Source organism: Leptodactylus fuscus, chromosome 3, assembly GCF_031893055.1.
Source record: "Leptodactylus fuscus isolate aLepFus1 chromosome 3, aLepFus1.hap2, whole genome shotgun sequence".
NCBI classification, from domain to species: Eukaryota; Metazoa; Chordata; class Amphibia; order Anura; family Leptodactylidae; genus Leptodactylus; species Leptodactylus fuscus.
The window spans coordinates 212,390,209-212,415,039 of NC_134267.1; the positions used below are offsets into that span (position 1 = coordinate 212,390,209).

General features: G+C 43.3%; 1 protein-coding gene across 1 annotated transcript; it reads left to right on the forward strand.

The window, feature by feature from the left end:
* The first annotated feature begins 556 nt into the window (after positions 1-556).
* ATP6V1C2 (ATPase H+ transporting V1 subunit C2) lies at positions 557-24,227 on the forward strand. The gene is made up of 12 exons (XM_075266803.1): positions 557-685; positions 2,420-2,487; positions 9,932-10,017; positions 16,999-17,093; positions 17,906-17,997; positions 19,149-19,247; positions 19,644-19,712; positions 21,231-21,323; positions 22,570-22,663; positions 23,380-23,477; positions 23,559-23,688; positions 24,092-24,227. The coding sequence occupies exons 1-12, from the start codon at positions 557-559 to the stop codon at positions 24,188-24,190; spliced, it is 1,152 nt and encodes a 383-aa protein (XP_075122904.1). The 3' UTR covers positions 24,191-24,227.
* The last annotated feature ends 604 nt before the right edge of the window (positions 24,228-24,831 follow it).

Genomic DNA, 24,831 nt, shown 5'->3' on the forward strand with positions numbered 1-24,831 from the left:
CAAACGCACATTCAAAATCCACATCAGGCGTAGTGAGTTGCCGCTAAAAAAACGTTACTGGGGAAAAAAAAAAAAAAACACATCAAAAAGTTTTGAAGAAAGTTGAAGAAATTTCAAGGTGGCTTTTCCTTTAAGCCATTCAGGGTTTCTCATTTCCCCGCAGATGGAGCAGGATAGATTGCGTCGTCTTGCTGACATTCTCCCCTTGTGCATGTGTCACAGTAGCCGGCTCTCTGACACCTTTTCCAGGCTGTAGATGTTGGTAATCCCACACCTTAGGTAATATCACAGGTACAAGACATCTGATCCGTCACTGTGTGAGAAGTGGATTGTACCCTCAGTACCAGGGAACTGTGTGTCAACTGCTGCTGCCCCTGTATAACTACACTGCAGCCCCCGCCATGCCAGGGGACTAGAATACCGGCTTGTGCTGTACTTAGTATTTCTTACTCTATTTATACCGTACTCTATGACACGTTGTATTATAACATGATATAGATTAACCTATTGTAACAAATTCTGTTCCAGTGTCTGAGGCACATCAAACTCTCCGAAAATGTCAGAATTTTGGTTAATTGCGGTTCCTGGCGATAAGACCAATTTAGCCGCTCTGGAGAGGATGAATACAGTCACTGCTAAAGCCAACCTCTCTGAAAATGCAAAGTTCATCATACCTGACCTTAAGGTAAGAACATACAGTGCTGTGCAAAAGTTTTAGGTAGGTGTGTGGTGGTTGGGAAACTCTGCAAAGTAAGAATGTTTTAGAAATAGAAGGGTTAATAGTTTATTTTTGTCAATTAGCAAAATGAAATTAAGAGGAATGTAAATCCCATCAATATTCGGTGTGACTTTTGCCCTTTGCATTCTATCAATTGTTCTCAGTTCTTGCAGACAGTTATTGAATGAACTCAGCAGGGAGGTTGTTCCTGCCATCTTGGAGAACTAATCCAGGGGTGGACATACCATATGTTTGACCTGTGCAACTGTACAGGGGCCCAGGTGGTAAGGGGGCCCACTGCCAACCTAAAGCAGCTTGCCTCTGTTCATTACATTGCATGTAAAGGGCTGAGCTACTTAATAACATAGCTAACAATTACTAATAGATGGTTAAAAGTGCCCTGGGGGCCCTGTGATAAACCAATGGGACTCCAGAGGGCCTCATGTAGTTTTGCACAGGGGCCCCCTGCTGTCTATGGCTGGCCTTGAACTAAGCCCAGATCTTCTGTGGAGGTCGGGTTGCTCCAATCCTTCTGTCTCTTCATGTAATCCTAGACAGACTGGATGATGCTGAGATCAGGGCTCTATGGGGGCCGTATCATCACTTCCAGAACTCCTAGTTCTTCTTTTACTCTTCATTTACTGAAAGCAGAATCTTTCTGTTTTTTTTCTCCTTATTTTGTTTCCAAAATAGTTTTTATTTGTTGTGAAATGTGAAAGAAACACCAAATGTTTACAACAGATTCAGGTGACATACAGTATATAGGGAGGATATAAGATGGTGATATTTATAATAGAGAGGTAATCACGTATATCATTTTAGAGTTTGCATGTATAGGCTGATCTGTCAGTGGACACCAAAGGATTGGGCACAACATTACCACTCCAACGTGGAACATAGGAGCGCTGCTTGAGATGAGAGATACGATGATATTACATGGAAAGATATTTTATGAGCATTTTTTTCCAACACTCATTTACCTGATCACTGGGATAGATAGATAGATAGATAGATAGATAGATAGATAGATAGATGATAGATAGATAGATAGATAGATAGATAGATAGATAGGAGATAGATAGATAGATAGATAGATAGATAGATAGATAGATGATAGATAGATAGATAGATAGATAGATAGATAGATAGATAGGAGATAGATAGATAGATAGATAGATAGATAGATAGATAGATAGATAGGAGATAGATAGATAGGAGATAGATAGATAGATAGATAGGAGATAGATAGATAGGAGATAGATAGATAGATAGATAGATAGATAGATAGATAGATAGATAGATAGATAGGAGATAGATAGGAGATAGATAGATAGATAGATAGATAGATAGACAGAGAGACAAATAGATATTTTAAAGATATTTTATGAGCATTTTTTTCCAACACTCAATTACCTGATCACTGGGATAGATAGATAGATAGATAGATAGATAGATAGATAGATAGATAGATGATAGATAGATAGATTTATAATAGCAGATATATAGATAAGCTAGACAGATATGAGATATAGATAGATAGATAGATAGATAGATAGATAGAGACAGAGATACAGACAGACAGACAGACAGATAGATAGATAGATAGATAGATAGATAGATAGATAGATAGATAGATAGATAGTGTAAGACAGATTATATGGATAAGGTGTAACATGTCTAACACACTGTATACTTGTACAGGTGGGGACTTTGGACGCTCTCATTGGACTTTCGGATGATCTGGGGAAACTTGACGTCTATGCTGAAAGGTACAACATCTCTTGTTTACTGCACACAATGTCAGCGAGCCGATTGTTTTCACATACACACAGATCTTGACTCAACCCAACCCTTGCTTGACAAGCTCTGGATCTAGAACTCAACAAAGGTGGCTGGGGTCAGCCCTGTGTGTGTATATATATATGTCTATAGTACACTAGCTGAGTACTCTTAATGTATGGCTATAGATCACTTTAGTGAACTACATCATGTGCTGTATATTGTATTAGAAGGATTTCTATAGTGTTCTTTGGCTTCATGTATGACAACTGGTGCAGATGAAGCCTTGCTTGACTGACATTTGTTTCTTCTGACTACTCCCGTACATGTATGGATGTTCTCAATAGGTGGAACAGTATAAGCCATTGCTAGGTCTTTTGGCAGTGACTTATTAGTTTGAGAAGAAAGGATCGGATATGCTGAAATTCAACAGGTCAAGTCATCTTTCCCCGATATTAGATGATGTTTTTCCTGCCAAAATCTAATGTGTATGTACCCCGTAAGGGTTTATGTTCATAGGGTGGTGGGACATGGCTGTCCACATCACAGTCATGAAGTACTGAGGTGAGAGCACCCCTTAAACTTTGTGGTTATCATTATCATTGATTTGAATGGAGGCTGAGCTGCAGTAACAGTACTTGGCCACTATATAGGGCACGGCGCTATCTGCTTCTGGGTCCATGTATAGTATGCCAGTGCTATACCGTGGCCGAATACTGAGGCTTAAAATGAATATGTCTAAGACCTGAGGCAATTCAACCATGGCAGATATCCAAGAGCCAGCCTGTGATTTCTGCTGCGTATTCCACAGTAACTACACATCAGTTTTTCACTGTGTATTTGCACTGTGTGAATATGCCTTTATGGTTGTCGTGTTACTTTCATCATGTTAATATTCATGGTTGAGCTTCTATTAATTGCTACTTATTTCAGGCGCATCCTCTGTAGGTAACCTGCGTCCGTCACTCGTGGTAATACGTGGATAGGGTATCAGGTTGTTTGTAAACAGAGTCGAGTAGCCGGCTGAACTCTACTTACCCCGGGCTGTGCGAAACACGTACAAAGAAAGTAGACTCCTCAATATTTCATTAGGAAAATATTCAGCTCATCCTTTATGGGAAGAAGGTAACATGAGGTGACTTTCAGAATGGCTCCAGGCCACCCCCAATATGATGATCATATGGTGATATTATGGTATGTGACACATGGGTGCATGATATTGACTAGTGGATATGACCCAAACATGCTATATTTTGTGTATCATTTGTCCAATATAGTCTAGAAAATTTTGGAATAAAGCTGTAGGTGTGAGACAGAGTGTAAATGGTTAACCCTGACATTACAGTCATTGACAAAAAAATTATAGAAATGTCGGATTGCTGTAAAACTTGGCATACAGTTATGTCTCAGGCAGCTATGTAAATGATTACACTTGGTCTTACCACAAGAGGGTGTAAAATTGCTTCCCTGACTGCCCTATAAAAAGAGCTCTCAGAGGCTATTTTTGGGTAGTGTACCTCTTGCTGAGAAATTGATGACTGCTGGACATACCTCTATAACACACTCAAAGGAGGCAGACAGAGAGGGGGCATATAACTGGATTGAGATGCAGGATGGTCGTTTCAATGAATTGCCACAATCTAGACCAGACCTGGGCAATGTCCGGCCCGCAGGCCACATCCTAGTTAGTGGAAGTGGAAGTTTTTTCAAGGACCTGTGATAATGTCATCACAGCCTATCACCAGGATAGGCTATGACTCGTTAGTGGGCGGAGCCACACGGGATTGTGTGCTTTCTGCAAGCTGCCGGCAATGGAGGCTGCTGGATGATAAAGAGAGAAGAGACAGCATGTGTGAGCAAGAGGGGGGGAACTAGGGGCAGATGTAGGGGGGCAGTTACACTGAATGCACATGGAGGGGGAACATTTAACTGGGGCAGCTGGAGGAGGATATTAAACCATGGGGGGTAGCTGGAGGGGGACATGTCTGCCCCTACTTGTCCCCAGTTTAATGTCCCCCTCCAGCTGCCCCAGTTTAATGTCCCCTCTAGTTTCTGCTAGATTTATACTGGGGCACCAGGAGAGGGACTTAATACTGTGAGACATTTGGAGGGAAACTTTATAATGTGGGGGTGTATAATGTTAGGGTGACTGTAGGAGGATTTTACTTTGTGGGGCACATGGAAAAATGATTCAGAATGGGCGGAATCAGCGGAGAAGTGGGTGGAGCTAAATTTGCCGCAGTGTGCATGGCCCTCTAGAACTGTTACAATTTCTCATTTGGCCCCATGGGAAAATTAATTGTCCACCCCTGATCTAGACCATTGTGATCTAGCCGATAGAAGGTGTTGCAAGCAGTGGTTACGTGAAGTCATACACAAACAGCGAACAAGCTCCAGGCAGCCCAGAAAACCCACCAGTAGAGAGGAACGTTTCATCTACCAACAAGGACGAGCAGCTACCACACCATCCTTGTCCACCAACCAGACATTGGTGGCTCCTTCATTATACACTCATGTTACCATTTCCTGGGGTATATCAGAAGAAAATTTGGCGTCACAGCTCTCATTACATGTCCTGCCATTGATGGCCAGCCTCTGTCGCCTTCATTTGCAGTTGTGTCGGGAACAAGAAATGGATAGACTAATACAGCCTGGAACCATATTGATTTTACAGTAGAAAGCACTTGGATGACGTCCAAGTGTTATCTGGGTGCCTTCTGCCCCCATTGATTTCAATGGGGGGTTCTGTTGTGATAGAGCAGGATAGGATCTGCTCTATAATTATCAGAACAAAACATCAGACCACCCATCGGAGGAACCTCGGCCTAACCACTAGTCCTGTGCACGAGGCCTTATGAAGATAGCCCTTTTATCAACTGAAACCAGAACAGTGATGGTAGACAGGTCCAGTTCTAGAAACCCGCCAAACCTCGCAGTGTTTCAGTCTGATGCACTTTGCTTTCTGCTCTGGCTCACAGAGGACGGCCAAAAAAATGGATGACCTACCCCTATGACATCCATACACACCTTAATAGAGCATAACAGGGTTATCTTAGTGGACACCCCTCTAAGCCGGGCTGTAGCTTGGCTTTCCTTCACCCAGAACAAAGGCTGAATTCACTGCCCTTACCCTGTTTCTAAATACAGAAAAGTGATTTGTTGGCACCCTGCTGACACCCAGCACCCAGGACATATGCCCCAGATGCCCTCTAGCCCGGTCCCTGCATCACGAGTACTATAAGGATAAGTCCTCATATACTAGAAATACTTCAGATTTTTTGGCCCAGTAAACAGTAGCAGTAAAGGGGATGAGATTTTAACACAACTAATTTCTAGCTGTGAGAAAAAATTGCTGAAAAAAATTATCATTTTTTTTTCAATGTGTCTTGAAGGGGTCTGTTCAATGAATGGGAAATGTAAAGGGATTCTATTAAATTCCCATTTTTAGCTAAACCTACGTAGGAATAGCATTAAGAAAGGCAATTCTTCCCCTACTTTTAGATGTCTTCTCCACGCCGCTGTTCCTTAGATATCCCGTTTTTTTTTGTTCATATGCTAATTAGCTTTCTTGCAGCACTGTGGGCGTCCCCTGTGCTACAAGAAAAATATGCTTCTTCTGTTCGCCGCCTCTTCTTTCCTGTTCAGGAAAATGGCTGAGCGCGCCCACTGCGAAAATGACGATGGACATGTGCAGTCGGCGCTTTTTGAATAAGACGTGACGGGCCAAGGAAGAAGGGGCGGAGACCAAGAACAAGGCTTATAGGTCCCTATGCGTACCTGAGCGTTGGAAATGCGTGTACCTAGCATTGTACTTCTCCTTTTTGCTACATCCAGTAAGAAAAATCACAGCAAAATCCGCAACACAAAACGCTGCTTTTCTGCAAAAAGTGACCATCACACAACCGCTTTTTTTTCATTTTTTGCGCGAATGAGGCCTAACAGGTTAACATAAATGGTAAGCATGGTGCGCACAGTCCACACCCGGGTGTATGTCGGGTTATACCATTTAAGCATGGTGCGCACAGTCCACACCCCGGTGTATGTCGGATTATACCATTTATAAATATGGGCCCTGGATTGTTGTACGTGCTGCGGCTCCTCCTGCGGCCTGTGCCCCTCTCTTATGTTATGGGATACACAGAAGCAATGTAACAGGCAGTTACAACCTGTCAGCGCTGCCTCAGTGCAGTATACGGCTCGTCTCCTGTCATTATTTATTTACTATGGCTAGTCTTTGGAGTGTTTTTCCATGTCACTTTTGGACAGTGAAGGGCTTTATAAAGCGTCCTGTCACTTTAAACTTCTAATTAAAGCGTAAACACCACAATGCTGAGTAGGGAACATTTAAGGCTGTATTCACATGCGGCGGATTTCGTTACCTGCAACAAAATCTTCCTTGTGTGAATAAACCCTTAATAGGGGTGTAGTTCTAGGGGGGGTGCAGAGGCAGCAATCGCTACTAGCCCTGCCAAAGACCTCTCTATAATATAAGAAGGCGTCATTGTTATAGGTAGCACTTGGGGGCGCTATTATACATTGTGCATCGGGGCCCAGGAGCTTCAAGTTACGCCTCAACCCACAAGACCGTAACAGAAAATCTGCAGCATATTTGCTAAAAACTTGTACAAAATTATGCTTTTTATAGATGATTTTGGTGCAAAATTGCTGCAGATTTTTGCAGATTGTATCCTATGCAAAGAGTGATTGCTTCAGATTTCACATAGGTCAGTGTGTGGATGAGTCTGTAAACATACCTTTAGGCCCCATGCACACGGGGCAATCTAGATTGGAAAATCTAGTCTGTACATAACCAGTCCAACCTAGTGAAGAGATAGTGAGGGACTCCTTGCATCATTGTGAGTCCCTACCTCCATTATCTTGTACTGTATATATCAATCTGAATTGCCCCGTGTGCGTGAGGCCTTAGGCAACTCCCACTTAAAAAAATGAGTGTCGTGCTGACTGATCAGCTATCTCTGAAGGCCCCGCAGTCTGCAGTCATGTACAGCGCTGCTTACTGAAAACAAGTCTAGATTTATTTTGACAACAAAGTCCTAGCAGTAGCAACACTACAGCAATGTTCAGCCTAATCCTCCTGATTCATGAATAAAATGCCAGAACTACAGTCGAGACTGACTCTAGGTTCACATCTGTTCTTGGGTTTCTGTTCTTCGGGGTCTAGATAATCCCTCCACACATTGCAGAAAAAAATCCACAATGTTGGCGGTTTCCATATAGGTATAATAAAAGCAGAAAGTCTGCAGAAAACTCTGCAGACTTTCTGTAAAAAAAAAAAAAAAAAACACTGGGATGCATTCCCGTGGCTGTCTTTTCTGCAGTGTTTTTTTTTTTTTTTGCAGTCATTCGCTGCATGGGGTTTTGCACAATTTTAAAGAGGACAATAGGTCCAACAAAATTAGATTAGTGAGAGTCTGACTTTTGGCACCCCTGCTGATCACGTATTGGAAGGGACTGCCAATGAGCGCCATTATGTCTATGCCTGTACACCAGAATGCTACACATATAGTAGTAGGTGTGCTGAGTATACGGAGCAAGGACAAGGCCATGGTGCTCATTAGACTGCTGTGTCCCCTTCTGTCGGATGACTGCGGGGTGTTGGGTATTGGACCGCCATCAATCTGATAGGTTAGGTCATAAGTAGAGATGAGCGAGTAGTAAAATATTCGAGATTCAATATTCGTTTCGAGTAGAGCCTCAATATTCAACTACTCGATCGAATCCCATTACAGTCTATGGGAAAAAATGCTCGTTTCAGGGGAAACCACTAATCAACTAAAGGAGAGTCACCAAGTCCACGAGTAGCAGGAGAAGAGTGTTTAGGAGGAGCGCTGTGCAGTTACAGCGCACGGATCCCATTATAGTCTATGGGGTCCATGCACTTTAACTGCACAGCGCTTGCAGTTGCGCTGATAAAAAGTAAAGCTCCCTCGTAACCGCAAGCTGCCAGCTCTCCGGACTAGCAAAGACGAGCCTGCGGCAAATCAACGCTGGTTCTGCAGCAGGCTCGTCCTTGGTAGTCGGGAGAGTTGGCAGCTTGCTGTTACGAGGAAGCTTACTTTTTAACATAGGAATGCATTGACCAGCGTTGATTGGCCAGTGTACAGCATATGGCCAATCAACACTGGTTCTGCCGGAGGCTCGTCTGTGAGGAGGCGGAGTCTAAGATCCGACCACAATGGAGACTACTGTGGTCCGATCTTAGCCAATCAACGCTGGTCAATTCATTCCTATGAGAAAAAGTCAGCTCCCTCGTAACAGCAAGCCGCCATGTCTCCCGACTAGCAAGGACAAGCCTGCTCCAGAACCAGCGTTGATTTGTCGAATGCTATATACTGATAGCATTTGTCCAATCAACACTGGTTCTGAATTGAATATTTACTGCGAATAGCGAGTAGTATTCGATTGAGTACTTGATCGTATACTACTCGCTCATCTCTAGTCATCAGTATTAGGGTAAATTCACACGTGGTTTTTTGGACTGGAACCTGAGGCGGAGGCGACTGAATGCCAGTGCACTGCACCACTGCACGTGGTTGTCATTCAGTTTCTGTCCGAAAAGGGCAAAAAAAAAGCAGAGAGGGGAATGGAATCCCCGTACAGAGAGCCAACGCAGGTCTGAACCAAACCTAAAACATTTAGTGTCATGGTCATAGGTATCAACAGTTTGGAGCAGACTCACTGTGGATTATGGCAGAGATTTCTAGACAAGCTCTGTGCAAGAAGGGGGAGTAGACAAGCTGTGACATCATCTATTGTCAGTAATGGATTCAGTGTTGGATGAATGGTGTTATCTATAGAGGTGTTATATTCTATTGCATACCTGTCTTGTCTTCAGCTGGCTGGCAAGTGTCAGAGCTGGAAAGTGTTAGAGCTGGCAAGTGTCAATGTATAATTAGGCTTAGTGGTCAGAAAATTGCAGGTACTTTTTAAAAATATAGATAGTGACGTGGCATTTTTCAAATATATAAAAAAATCTTAAAATATTTTGTATCAAGGTTTGTTGATAGTATATGTATCACATAGTGTCTCACTACTGCACCCAGAGGAGAAAGAAGGAATTACATATGCTGGGTCCTCCAGAGAGAGAGAGAGAGAGAGAGAGAGAGAGAGAGAGAGAGAAGCTCTTTGTGCACTTCTGCCTATGAGTACAGGAGTCCTATCTATCTATCTATCTATCTATCTATCTATCTATCTATCTATCTATCTCCTATCAATCTATCTATCTATCTATCTATCTATCTATCTATCTCCTATTTATCTATCTATCTATCTATCTATCTATCTATCTATCTATCTATCTATCTATGTAGCTAGCTATTTATCTCACAGTTCTCTAGTATAAAAAAAAATCCATCTATGATGTTGAAGACACATGACTCTCTCCTCTAGCTAACCCTACTATTTTCCCCACAGTGTTATTAAGAAAATTGCTCAGTATATAGGAGAAGTAATGGATGACTCTGCCGAGAAGGCCCAGGAAAACCTACTGGCAAATGGAGGTGAGAACCCCAACATCCATGTTGTATCTTTGTGCTGTATCTTGTTTTTTCCACTAGTGCTATCTAATCTCCTTTTTCCACCTAAATTATACCTACACAAGCAAATGGAGGCCTAATCTCATGGATTTTATATGAATCTGTGAGCTAAAAAATCATGGCGTGCACAATCGCAAAGAGACCTTGGAGCAGGGATGAAGGAGAGGTCGTGTGGGACAGTCTTGTAGGACAGAGCTACTGACCACTCAAGGGAAATTCTGTATTAAAGGGGTCAGGCCCCTTGCATACGACTGTGACGTGGTTCAGTGTGTTATCTGGGTATTTCACGTACAGCATTTATTTCTGTCGGTTCACGCACATGTCCGTGAATTACTCAGTTCCTGTCTGGGCCGCAAAACTCAGGACGTGGATTATGAAGGATAGTGTATTTGGGCAAGGAAGAGCACTCTAGAGGATAGGGGCAACTCAAGAGAAATCCTATTTTAGTGAATGGGAATAGTTTAAAACAGAAGAGTAAGGCTACACTCACATGAACGACATTGAAAATGGCCATGAAAAACGTCCATTATTCATGATTCCGCTTGAAAACTCCCATTGAAGTGAATAGGAGGCGGAAAATTTCCCCCAGCAGATGCAGAATTTAATGCGGAATTTGATCAAGCAGAAAAATTCTGCCATGTGAACATATCTTAAGAGGATTTTTTTAGATGTGAAATATTCGGGATCAATCCTTGCTTACACTGCTTGTAAAATGTGATATGGTTGTCAGGTGCCATCCTTACACTCAGACCCCAGATTAGGATTGGTGGTGTAGGGTTAGGATTGGGATACAGAGCAGAGGCTGTTGGGTGTAGTAGTCGTTGAAGAAGTCTGAATGTTGCGACAAACAGCAGACATAAGTTTATAGATGCGTTCCGAAGGGGAACTGTGATAGTACTGGTGATGATCTTACAGATGGGAATGGTGAGTACCATTAGGTAAGATGTCATACTGGAACAAACCCAATGTTCCACTCAGAGATGCACCAAGAGAATGAACGTAGAACCTCATGGTTGATTTTTTTCCAGGGAAGAAGAAGAAAGTGAAACACATGCACAGTATGTAAATTTCTCTGGTGTGTTGTGTGTTTTCTTTCAGCATGGATTGTCCAGGTTCCGATGGTCGGAGACTCTAGTTGTAGGGGTACAGTGATCAGGTTACGATGGATGGTGACATAATGGCCTCGTAGCCTGGTCACCATATCCGTATGACTCAGATAACGTCCCTGCTCTGTGTTATGAGATTTTACTTTCTTCTGTAACATCTGCACATGAACTGAAAGGTCCATCTCTGCTACCCAGGTTCTTCTGCTACGTCTTCTCACTCTGCTACGTCTTCTCACTCTGCTACGTCTTCTGACTCTGCTAAGTCTTCTGACTCTACTATGTCTGAAAGTCTCTTAAAACATAAAAAGTACAGTATGATACCTATTGTGTTATGATGTCATCATACTGGGGGTAGCAATGTAGAGATAGCGCTGTGGATGAGACCCAAAATGGCGGCTTCTCACTACCTCTCCATGTCTAGGGAGTTTTGGCATCAATCCTATTACAGTCTCTAGGGTGGCAAAATGATAACAGCGTCACACCTTGGCAATGGATGGTGGAAATTTCTCCTTGGACACTTCTTCCATGCTTGGGTCTCCAGTGGGTTGGTGTTTAGGGGTACCCCTGATGGTGGTTGTGAAGGAGACACCACGGCAGTTGATCAGGCGATGCCTGTAACACTGTTCTAGTCACAAGTAACATGGAGTCACGGTTCCTTTAGTCAGACAGAGTCCACACACAAGCCACGTACACATGCATGACAATGGTGTCTGTTCTTCGCTCCCCCCTCTAGTCATTTGTCCCTTTCCACCGAGGTGAACATGACCCCAGTTTTGAGCCATTGTTTTAACCACTGTTGGAGAAATGTGGGCTAGTTTTGGCCATGGATGCCATGTTTCCTCACTGATGGGCACTGGAGATGTTCTGTCGGCAACCATCATTTCTTTGGTAAGCTGGGGGAAGGGGGGGTCCTGACGGCATGGGGTAACCTGTCTTGCCCTAACCACCACTAACTAAACAGGTGAAAGTGCTGCCTAAAACACGTCTGCAGCCACCTACACACTGGCCCTGGCCCACAGGCCTAAACTGGCTAAGGGCGGGGGGTTGCTATCTCCACCTAGTGGTGACTGCTGGCAACCAGTGTTCTAGCATTTTCCTTTGTCACTGGTGGTGGGGGGGAGGGGTAGCAGGGCATTTGGAGTTAATAAATATGGATGTAATAATTCCCAATTATATCATACATACTGTATAATATACAGTACATACAGGTACAGGCATGAGGACATATAACAACACAATTTAAAGGGGTTATCTGGTTTATAGAAAAAGTATTGGTCATATGACAGTTTTCCTTAATATAAACAAATCATTAATATTTCATCACTTTAGTAATTATGCTCCGTTTAGCTGATTTACCTTCAGGTCATGTGACCACACCTGCAACATCAAAGCACCCTGGCCTGCAAACGAAATGTGACCTGTTCTGAGCCACCCACTCCCCTCGCCTTGGGACCAAGCTCAAATATGCCTGTATCTCCGCCCCATTGTCTATTGCTTTGACCACTGCAGTGACAGGTGAGAGGGAGGAACTACATGTATACTAAGACATGCCCACTGCCTGTAACTCCACCCCTCACCTATCGCTAATTTGTTTATAATAAGGAATACTATCATATGACCAATATTTTTTTTTTTTAAAATGGATAACCCCTTTACCTATAGGTAGAGACAATGCATTTATTAACCCTTTACACATGTATAGACATAAAAATTGGGTTTCTAGAGCAACCCCAATAAATCGTGAACGCCCAGTGGTCTGAAAAGCATGATGGGAGTTGTAGTTTAGTCTTAGAGGGAAGGGAGGGACATACCTGTAATAGACTTGGAATGGAAACATTGCACAGTTCATGCTCTTTTCAGGCCGTATCAGTTTCCGGCTTCTCGTACCTGAGATGGAAAAGCAATAGTTAGGGTCAGCTATCAGTGAGAAGACACAACCCTATGTACAGCTCATATCCTGCGCCTCTGCAGGGCTACAGTACATTTAACTCTATCATGTCATCCAGGCCTATTGCAATCAATTCAGACTGTAAAGGTTTTACCCCCAACTGATACAATAAATAATAATGTTTTCATTTCGTGCTTATTGACCCAGCCATGGATACCTTCATTTACCCTGCGGAGGTGCTGTGAAGGAATTGAACACCAGCTGCCAGATTTCCCCACAGGTTACAGTGATCAATGTCAGTCCAGCAATGGAACATCTTTCGTAAAACCATTCCAAAGCAAATACTGTAACACGAAAGCCCACGTTGTGGAATCGCAACATTTTTTGTTGCAGATTTTGCTTTGTTGTTTTTGAGCCAAAGTCAGGAATGGAGTTAAAAAAAGGAGATGTCTAAGAGTTTCCTTTATGTTTTCCATTATGTTTCATGCCACTCACTATGGGTAACAAAAACTACAACAAAATCTGCAACCAAAAATGTTGCATTTCCGCAAGAAAAGCCTCAGCCTAAAGTGGTTGTCGAGGATTTTAGGAAAATTGTTCATAAAATGGAAATAATATAAAGCAAAAAAAAACAACAACATATATTTATCAATGAAGTATTACTGCCGATCCCTCAGAGGTGATGTCATGTACATTAATCATGTGACCACACTGGACTCACCAAAGATGCATATATATATATATATATATATATATATATATATATATATATATATACAGTCCTATGAAAAAGTTTGGGCACCCCTATTAATCTTAATTATTTTTAGTTCTAAATATTTTGGTGTTTGCAACAGCCATTTCAGTTTGATATATCTAATAACTGATGGACACAGTAATATTTCAGGATTGAAATGAGGTTTATTGTACTAACAGAAAATGCGCAATATGCATTAAACCAAAATTTGACCGGTGCAAAAGTATGGGCACCTCAACAGAAAAGTGACATTAATATTTAGTAGATCCTCCTTTTGCAAAGATAACAGCCTCTAGTCGCTTCCTGTAGCTTTTAATCAGTTCCTGGATCCTGGATGAAGGTATTTTGGACCATTTCTTTCAACAAAACAATTCAAGTTCAGTTAAGTTTGATGGTCGCCGAACATGGACAGCCCGCTCTCAAATGATCTGAAAACAAAGATTGTTCAACATAGTTGTTCAGGGGAAGGATACAAAACGTTGTCTCAGAGATTTAACCTGTCAGTTTCCACTGTGAGGAACATAGTAAGGAAATGGAAGACCACAGGGACAGTTCTTGTTAAGCCCAGAAGTGGCAGGCCAAGAAAAATATCAGAAAGGCAGAGAAGAAGAATGGTGAGAACAGTCAAGGACAATCCACAGACCACCTCCAAAGAGCTGCAGCATCATCTTGCTGCAGATGGTGTCACTGTGCATCAGTCAACTATACAGCGCACTTTGCACAAGGAGAAGCTGTATGGGAGAGTGATGAGAAAGAAGCCGTTTCTGCACGTACGCCACAAATAGAGTTGCCTGAGGTATGCAAAAGCACATTTGGACAAGGCAGCTTCATTTTGGAAACAAAAATTGAGTTGTTTGGTTATAAAAAAAGGCGTTATGCATGGCGTCCAAAAAGAAACATCATTCCAAGAAAAACACATGCTACCCACTGTAAAATTTGGTGGAGGTTCCATCATGCTTTGGGGCTGTGTGGCCAATGCCGGCACCGGGAATCTTGTTAAAGTTGAGGGTCGCATGGATTCCACTCAGTATCAGCAGATTCTTGAGAATAATGTTCAAGAATCAGTGACGAAGTTGAAGTTACGCCGGGGATGGATATTTCAGCAAGACAATGATCCAAAACACCGCTCCAAATCCTCAGGCATTCATGCAGAGGAACAATTACAATGTTCTGGAATGGCCATCCCAGTCCCCAGACCTGAATATCATTGAACATCTGTGGGATGATTTGAAGCGGGCTGTCCATGCTCGGCGACCATCTAACTTAACTGAACTTGAATTGTTTGTCCAAAATACCTTTATCCAGGATCCAGGAACTGATTAAAAGCTACAGGAAGCGACTAGAGGCTGTTATCTTTGCAAAAGTAGGATCTACTAAATATTAATGTCACTTTTCTGTTGAGGTGCCCATACTTTTGCACCGGTCAAATTTTGGTTTAATGCATATTGCGCATTTTCTGTTAGTACAATAAACCTCATTTCAATCCTGAAATATTACTGTGTCCATCAGTTATTAGATATATCAAACTGAAATGGCTGCTGCAAACACCACAATATTTAGAACTAAAAATGATTAAGATTAATAGGGGTGCCCAAACTTTTTCATAGGACTGTATATATATGTACTAGCCTCTGCCCGCAACTTCGTCTGTGTGCTATTGGCGTCGATGATCCACCTATATTCAGCAAATTGCTCTAGCTCTCAAGCTGGCCTGGCGCTGAACTTGTTCCTGCTGCCGTGCCTGTTCCAGTATCTCAGCTGCTCGCTGGAACGCCATATTATGAGCATGTTGTTGGTGTCGATGATCCACCTGCTCCGTCATTTCTGCAGCTCTCAAGCTGGCCTGCCACTGAACTTGTTCCTTACGCCGTGCATGTGATTGTTCTGGTATCTCAGCAGCTCACTGGGACACCATATAATGAGCGTGTTGGCGGCGATGATCCATCTTCTCTGGTGTTTTGGCAGCTCTCAAGCTGGCCTGACTCTCAGCTTGTTCCTTGCGCTGTGCCTGTGATTGTTCCATCATCTCAGCAGCTAGATGGAACGTCATATAATAAACGAGTTGTAATACCACGCACAGGCTATAGAGAAGGGTGTTTTTGTATATGAGATCCCTTTTTCTAATCAAACTCATGATCCTCAGACTAATATCACAAAAGGTTCTGGGACATAGTCCTGTTGACACTTGGGGTCCACAGCCATTGGTCTACTAACACAAGTTCAAGATTGGCACCGCACACATTTACCTTTCTTACTCACATATATTTCTTTTTTGGAGATTTTTGGAGTGCATGATAGCATTAAAGAGGATATCAGATTGTTGGGGGTCCAACACTCATGATATCCCCCCCCCCACCACCACGATACGCTGTTTGAAGCGTCCTCAGAGCTCGCAAGAGTGCTGCGGCCTCTTCATTGAAGGGAGTCTGTCAGCAGTTATCTCTCCGAACTGCTGCCCAGCTCAGCCTACCAACCTTTCAGTAACATCGCTCCCCCTGGGAAAAGCTGGGTAGCGGTTAGGGGAGATAATCTACAGCGCAGAGGGAAGCCCAGGGAGCAACTGCATCAAAAACCCTTCTTACGAATACAACGGTTATTTTCTCAATAATGGAGCTGCAATTCTGAGTAACAAAGGTATATTTGGAAAGTATATAAAGAGCACTACAAGGTACTTGGATTACCTTATTTACCATTTGTCTGCTGACAGACTCACTTCAACACCAAGCACAGTGCCATACATTGTATAGTGGCCATGCTTGGTATTGCAGCTCAGCTCCATTGCCTTGAATGGGACTGAGCAAACAAGCCATGTGACATGCGAATGTTACATAACTTCTATTGTCATATAGTGTAATAATAACACATAATGTTCCTTTAATCCGGCATCAAAGGGTATCAGGTATCAAATATTCTGGATTATTGGATGTTCGTAAAAAATATGTAAATTTCACAAAAAAAAAAACAACTATAAAGGGTAAAAAAGCCAAATAAGATGTTCGTAAAAATCTGCTTCTATAACTTTTTCATTTTATAACATGTACTTCTTCATTTGATCTTTCCGCTAATTTTTTGCATTTACATCCTTGCTGGAAAAAGTTCTGGATTGTCTGATGTTCTGGATTATCAGATGCCGGATTAAAGGAATGTCGCCGCGCTTGCCTTGCACCAGCGTAACTAATGGTTTTCTGTGATTGCAGTTGATTTGGTCAGCTACATGACCCGTTTCGAGTGGGACATGGCTAAATATCCCGTGAAGCAGCCCCTGAAGAATTTAACAGACTCCCTGAGCAAGGTGAGGCGGGATTCAGCACTATTTCATCACTTTTTTCTTAAAACTTCTTAAAGAGGACCTTTCTCCTCCTGGGGCTCATGCGGTGTAATACACCGCAAGAAAGCCGACAGTGCGCTGAATTCAGCGCAGTATCTGCTTTCCCGTTCTGTGCCCTGGGGGAAGAGCTATAGGTGCCGGTACTGTAGCTCTTCACCGTCAGAAGGGCGTTTCTGACAGTCAGTCCGATTTGCGCCCCTACTCTCAGCAGAGCCTATAGCGCTGTACTGTGAGACTGGTGAGGAACGCCTCCTCCCCTCCTGATAGTGCTCGTCCATAGACGTGTACTGGGGAGGCGTTCTTCACTGCTCTTACAATACAGCGCTATAGACGCTGCTGTGAGGAGGGGCGTTTCAGACTGACTGTCAGAAATGCCCTTCTGACAGTGAACAGCTACGGTACCGGGTCCGATAGCTCTTCACCTGGGGCACAGATCATGAAAGCCGACAGTGCGCTGAATTCAGAGCACTGTTGGCTTTCTAGCGCTGTATAAAACCGCATGTGCCCCAGGAGGTGACAGGTCCTTTTTAATTTAGAACTATTGACCATTACGTTCGTCTCTTTCCCGCAGGTGAAGTCTAAATATCTAGGAAAAAATTAAGAGCAAAGCCATTGCAATACCACAGGCATCACCTAAACAATGATGGCGCTGTTTCTGGAAAAATCTGACATTTTTTTCTACTCTTATGCAATCTATGAAATCCACTGAAGTTTAATATCAGCTTTAGTGGATTACTGACATGACTGCGTTCTAATTTTTCACATTTTTTTCCCAGCAAATGTCACAAATAGATACCGACCTGAAGACAAGAGCACATATGTATAACAACATTAAGACCAACCTGCAGAGTCTGGAGAGGAAAACTGTGTACGTATAGATGCTTATGTGAGTAAGGCCTTATTCACACGTCCGAAATTTATGTACATATGCTGTCTGCATTTTTCACGGACGCCATATGTATCCATTCTTATCCATGTATTTATTCTGCCATCTGTTTTTTGGACAATGGATCCGCATATACAAAAACAGAAGCGTGTTTGTCTCTTTCAGAGATGCATTACATCAAGTCTATGGGTCCAGGAAAAAAAATGGATGGTATCTTGTGTCATTTTTTTCACAGATCCAGAGACATTAAAAAACATAGGAAATTCAAAAAAAAAAAAAAAGAAAGATCCTAGGGCTTGGCAAAAAATAACTGAAAAGTGTACCTCAATCAGTTAATAAGCCTTTTCTCCACTGATTCTAGCACAATTGGAATATTTTTTCTAGCCCCCACCTTTCCTGAGCAATTAATGCTGTTAGTTTTGGTGCCTGATATGCTATTTAGTCTCTGTACCGTCAGGAGGGCCTGTATTGTCAGGCAGGAGCAGACAAGGGGTGTGATTCTTAGATCTGGCACTGGCTGCTTCTGATTGGAGCTCTGAATCACGCCCCCTGCCTGACACTGCCCTTCTGACACTATAGAGCTTAAATAGCATATCAGGCACCAAAACTAACTGCTCCTGTTGCTCAGGAATGGCGGGGACTAGAGCAAAAATTCCAACTGTGATGGAATCAGTGGTGCCTATTAAAAGATGTTAAGAGCTAGAATTGGTGGAGGTGGTGAAAGGTCCCCTTTAATTGCTTGAAAGTGAGTCTGTCACCAAAACCCAGCAGATCAACCCAGCCCTGCAGATAAGTAGGTTAGAGCCACCTGAATGCCCCAATGCAAAATATATAGTGGTCCCCCACTTACTATGTACTATTTATAATACTGACATCTTTGTATGTTGTAGAGAAGTCTTTGGGGCCCCGGAGTCTCCAGGGCCTGGTGGCATTGCTACCTCTATAGCTACACCCTGACCCTAAGCTATGTATCTGCGGGGCTTGGTTCACATGGCGGGGTCTGGCAACAGACCCCCTTTGTCTTTTATAAATCTATTGTTGGCTTGTGTCTGTTCTAAGAAAATATGAACGTTCTTAATAAAAAACGACCGCATACAGTGTATTAAGTAATAGGCCTCTCCTTTATCCCATAGGGGCAGTTTACTGACCAGAACCTTGGCTGACATTGTACATAAAGAAGACTTTGTTCTGAACTCTGAATATCTCATCACACTCCTGGTGGTTGTCCCAAAGTAAGTAGTATAGACACTTATAGCATGCGGCACATACAGATAGCACAGTCTTACAGCAACTGTCCAGTGATGGACTTCAAGTGATATGTAAGTTAGAATCTATAGGGGGCGATCGCCTGCCTGATCTTCCTTTCTTGCTTCTTGGCAGCTGGTGGCGGATCCGTGGCAGCGCCACCTACTGGATCCATGCCATACCTAATTTTAGTCACTCCATTGTAGCCCATACCCTGATGTAAGAGACATAAGATGCTTAACCTTTTTCTGCCTCAGTCGATCCCGCATACTATATACTGCAGCTCTGCTTTATAAGAATCACTGCTGTTTCTTAAAGACATATCATGATTTCAGTCATTCTACATCTATTCCTCTTAAATTCTGCCATTTTTTCACTCACAGGACTAGCTATATTGCTTGGCAAAAGACCTACGAATCACTGTCCGATATGGTGGTACCTCGATCAACCAAGTAAGAGCCAGTGGGAAGAGTGGGTAGGAATACGGAAGGTGGAACTGGACAAAGACGTTGCGGAAACGCAGCTTCTTTTGTTGCAGATTTTGCTGCGTTTTTTGAGCCAAAGCCAAGAATGGCTACAGAAGGAATGGGAACTATATAGGAAGTTCTTATACTTCTCACTTCTGCTCTGTCCAATCCTGGCTTTGGCTAAAAAATTGCAACCAAATCTGCAACAAAAGATGCGTTTCCGCAATGTGGGGCCTCAGCATTAAATGTTTCCTGGTAGATTGGGTAACTGGATTGATGGGAGGATGAATTCTACATGTACTTTAGTACTAAGGCCATGTCCACACTGCACAGATTTGCTGTAGGCCATTGGATCCATCACTGGATTAGTCTTATTTTCATACCCCATCCACTTGTATTGTATTGCCAGAATAAGGTCAAAGGATCCTATCAGGATTTAGGCTCCAATAACAGGCGAGTGATACCTGTAATCCATGAAAAAGTAGAGCATGCGCCGAAAACTTGATTTTGTTTTCTCTCTCCCAATTGAAGGGTGACGGGTCTTGAAAAAACACTGGGTGCTCAAACTATGGATCAGCATGGTGGTGTGAATATAGTCTTATAGACACGAAACTCTGAATATGTGAAAAGGACATTATAACAAGATCATACACATTAATGTGACCACCTGTCAAAATCCAGAATAACCCCCTTTGGCAGAGCGGACTGCTGCGAGACGTGCAGGAAGAGAGGGGATGTTGTGATGATGTCACTGGGATGTTGAGCCATGCCGACTCCAGTGCCGTGTCCAGCTGCTCTAGGTTACGCGGTTGAGCATCCATGGCGTGAACAACCCGATTGAGGTTGTCCCACAGATTCTCGATTGGGTTCAAGTCCGGGGAATTTGCTGGCCAAGGGAGTACGGTAAACTCATCCTGGTGCTCCTCGAACCACGCACGTACACTGCGAGCTTTATGACACGTCACATTGTCCTGCTGGTAGATGCCATCATCCTGAAGGAAAACAATTCGCATGTAGGGGTGAACATGGTCCGCAAGGATAGATGCATACTTGTGTTGAACCATCATGCCTTCCACAATGATGAGTGCACCCAGATGGCTGATGACACGTGCCTTCTGCGATTGGTTATCTAGCGTTGACGTCAAAAGTAGGCGGTGGTCACATTAATATGACTGGACTGTGTATTATATATACATTGTAGGAGGCTGAGCCCTCAGAATCATTTTGTCTGGTGGGCCTAAGGAACATCAGTCCCCGCAGCAGTTTTTGTTCTGCAATGTGTGGATGGGATTAGTTAGAATCCCATCTACTTTGCAGGTAATGTAATACGCAGGGTTTTCGTAACGTGGGGCCCCGGCCTAAATACTCTACAGAGCTGGGCACAGGCAGAGAAAACCACTATTTCCTATACTGAAGCAGCTGATAGACTCAGTCATGCCACATAATAGTGACCGGCAGGATTGGGCGGCCTTGTACATTGTCTCTCTGTTTGTTTCTTTGTAGGATGATCGCAGAGGACTCAGACGGAGGATTGTTCACAGTCACCCTCTTCAGAAAAGTCATAGAAGACTTTAAAGCTAAAGCTCGAGAAAACAAGTAAGAGATATACAATACTGCACAGTAAGAATGTGTCCAGGAATAGAAGGGTTAACAGTTTATGTTTGTCAATTAAAAAAAATTAAGAAGAAAAGAGAATTGTAAATCTTATCAATATTTGGTGTGACCTTTGCCCTTTGCCTTCCATCAATTTTTCTCGGTACACTACCTGACAGTTTTTGAAGGAACTCAGCAGGGAGGTCGTTCCCGCCATCTTGGAGAACTAAGCCCAGACCTTCTGTGGATGTCGGCTTGCTCCAATCCATCTGTCTCTTCATGTAATCCTAGACAGACTGGATGATGTTGAGATCAGGGCTCTGTGGGGGCCGTATCATCACTTTCAGGACTTCTCCCGAGGGGCGTAACTAGGAAAGATTGGGCCCCATAGCACTGTTATGACTGGGTGCGCCCCCAGGGAAATCATCACTACTTACTGTACTCCATTCATTTATCCATTCACCCCCGAGACATCAAAGGTTGCAGAGACAGACCTTTACTGCCCCCCCCCCCCCCACGGTATAATGTCTTCTTTAGGAATTTGACGCTCAATTTGTCAAACATAAATTTTTTTGCTCTATTTTGCCTTTATTGTGCAGGGCCAAATTCCAAATTCCGCAAATGGACTTTTGACAAATTCTGCATCAAATTCCACAGCAGCAGAAAAGCTGTATTTTCCGTCTGGGAGTTCCCCGGCAGAATCCGCCTGAAGAAAGAGCAGGTAGAAAAAAAACTGTTAGGTTAAACCGCTTTTTCGCCGTGGTCTAGCCGCGAAGGGATGCTGATGCAGTACATCGAATTCCGTCATGTCATCCTGCTCCTGATTAGGCCCAGGCCTAATCTGCAGGGAGTCTGTAGCCCTGGACTCCATGATTAATTCAGCCTCGGAATCTGCAGCAAGATTGAGCAGGACGCTACTTTTTTTTGCATCCTGCTGCGATTTGCGAAATCTGCCCCGAAACCCGCGTAAAAGTCCTCCATGTTAACACAGCGTTACTGTTTCCAATTGAAATGAATGGGAGGCGTATCTCAGGTGGAATTTGAGGCGGATTCAGTCAAATTCTTATGTATGAACACCCCCTTACTGACCTCCACCCAATCTTCCCAATGGGGATCAATGGCAGACATAGCCAGTTTACACGACCCTGGGCCATAGATTTGGGGTAGACATTGTAGAAAAGACAGATGAGCGCTGCTTGTCATGTACTATACAGAGTAACAGCCATGTTCCTGTCCATCCTGTGTTTAGGTTCATGGTTCGGGAGTTTTTCTTCGATGAGAAAGAGCTGAAGTTAGAAAAAGAAGAAATGATCAAACTGGAGGCGGATAAGAAGCAGCAGTATGTAAGTGTAATACCCGGGGCAGGTAGACTGGGTACAGACAGATAGTATGGGATGTGTCATTTATTAATTGCTCTAAGAATAAGGCCCCACATTGCAAGACGCAGCATAACGTGCCGCGTGATGTGGCACGTATACGGCGTGTGAGACCTTGATTTCAATGGGAGCCAGGATCGTATACGCCGCGTTATTTTGCAAAATCACGGCAGCAAAATTACGCGGCGTATACGATCCAGGCTCCCATTGAAATCAATGGGAGCTTTTACGGCGCTCAAAGTCTCACACGCCGTATACGTGCCACATCACGTTGCACGTTACTCCGTGTGAATGGACCCTTACTTTGCATTTTTGCAGAGTTTTCTTCCTGTTCCTGCCCCCATTCTACCTATACAGAAAACGCCAGCATTCCCACAGGTATAACTGACATGCTGCGATTTCCAAAAGCGTGGGCGTTTCGTGAAACTGTACCTTTTCCGGTGCAGATTTTTTTCCTGCAATGTGTGTCTCATCCACATTGCAGGTAATGGAAAACGCAGAGTTTTTTGTCGCTCCGTTTGCACAATGTGGGGCCCCGGCCTAAAGGGATGTTCTGGCCTGACATTGATTTTCATACTGATGACCTATCCCAGGACCTTAGCAGCCCTGTGTGTTTTTCTATTACAATGTGCTATACTTTACCGTACAAAGTTGACCTATACCTGTACTGTTTTGTCACACAGGGGCCTCTCCTGCGTTGGTTGAAAGTGAACTTCAGTGAATCGTTCATTGCTTGGATTCATATAAAAGCTTTGCGAGTTTTCGTAGAGTCTGTGCTAAGGTCAGGACCTGACGTAATGACATGGTTCTTGCTGTACGGGTAATAAGGCTGCATACACATCTAGTAACCTTTATATTTTAGGTATGGTTTGCCAGTGAACTTCCAGGCAGTGATTCTGCACCCCTACAAGAAATCTATGAAAAGACTACGAGATGTATTGAATGCCATATTTCGACATCTGGACGAGGCAGCGGCTGCAAACATGAAGGATGTAAGTCAGAAACCCAGATCTCCTAGTCTGTGGTCATAGGTAGCAGTTCTATTGCCTTAAAGGGGACCTTTAACCACTGCCACCTCTTTGCATCCATCATAGCTGCTGCTCTATTGATTCCATCACAGTTGGAATTTTCTCTCTAGCCCCCACCGTTCCTGAGCAATCCTGTAAGGGCCCTTGCAGGATTTTATCCAATGGGCCTGTACATATGACTGTTAATGTCACGGCCCCGTGGTGAGACGACAGTCCAGGCTGCATCAGATAGGACAGGTGCTATTGCTGACCTATTTTGTGGCCCTTGCCAACTGGACTTAATTTTAACATGGTTCCCTTTAAATTATATCAACCATAAAACTTGTGTTTTTTCTTTTTAATGACCATAATCTTCTTGTCATCATAGGTCGGTATGGATATTCCTGGTTTAGCACTCAACAACCAAGAGTATTACCCATATGTCTCCTTCAAGATCGACCTGAATAGCTTAGATTTCGACTCTTAGAGGCAGAACATACGATAGTGAATTCTATAGTGACCATAGGTCCGTGCTGATATCGCTGCCCAGTCTTTCCCAGAGACAACAGATGCCGTCAGTATCTATAAAGGAAACTGAAAGGAATGAGCCAGTAATGTGTGTGCTAAAACCAGAGCTCCTGCCCCTGTGTCCTGCAGAAGACGTCCCCCAGCAGTCTGTATTATTTGTAAATTAGGTCATAGACCCTGTGCCTGGTGGACGTGACCACCGACCATAACAATAAAGGATTATATACATGTGTACATTGCTTTTCTATGTCTAATATACTATAAGGTATACACAGTCTACATGCCACACACTCTGCTAATGAAATGCATAGGCAAATGTATGGAACAGTATTAATCTATAGTAACTGATCCATTCATCTGTATGCCTGAATCGGTCTGGGATTTAAAAAAACAAAAACAAAAAACTGAAAAAAAACAAAACAACCAAATCCTTATCTATTTTTTCATAGATGCCAGCCAGCGTATGGCAGAGGCCCCTTGGTCTTAGACATGTTGGATCCACTGGCTTTCCTGCTATTGCTGCTATCAGGGGAGAGTTGTGACATCACTATACACATCCCTAGCTTAGGATAGGTCACCAGTATCAGATTGGCTGGGTCA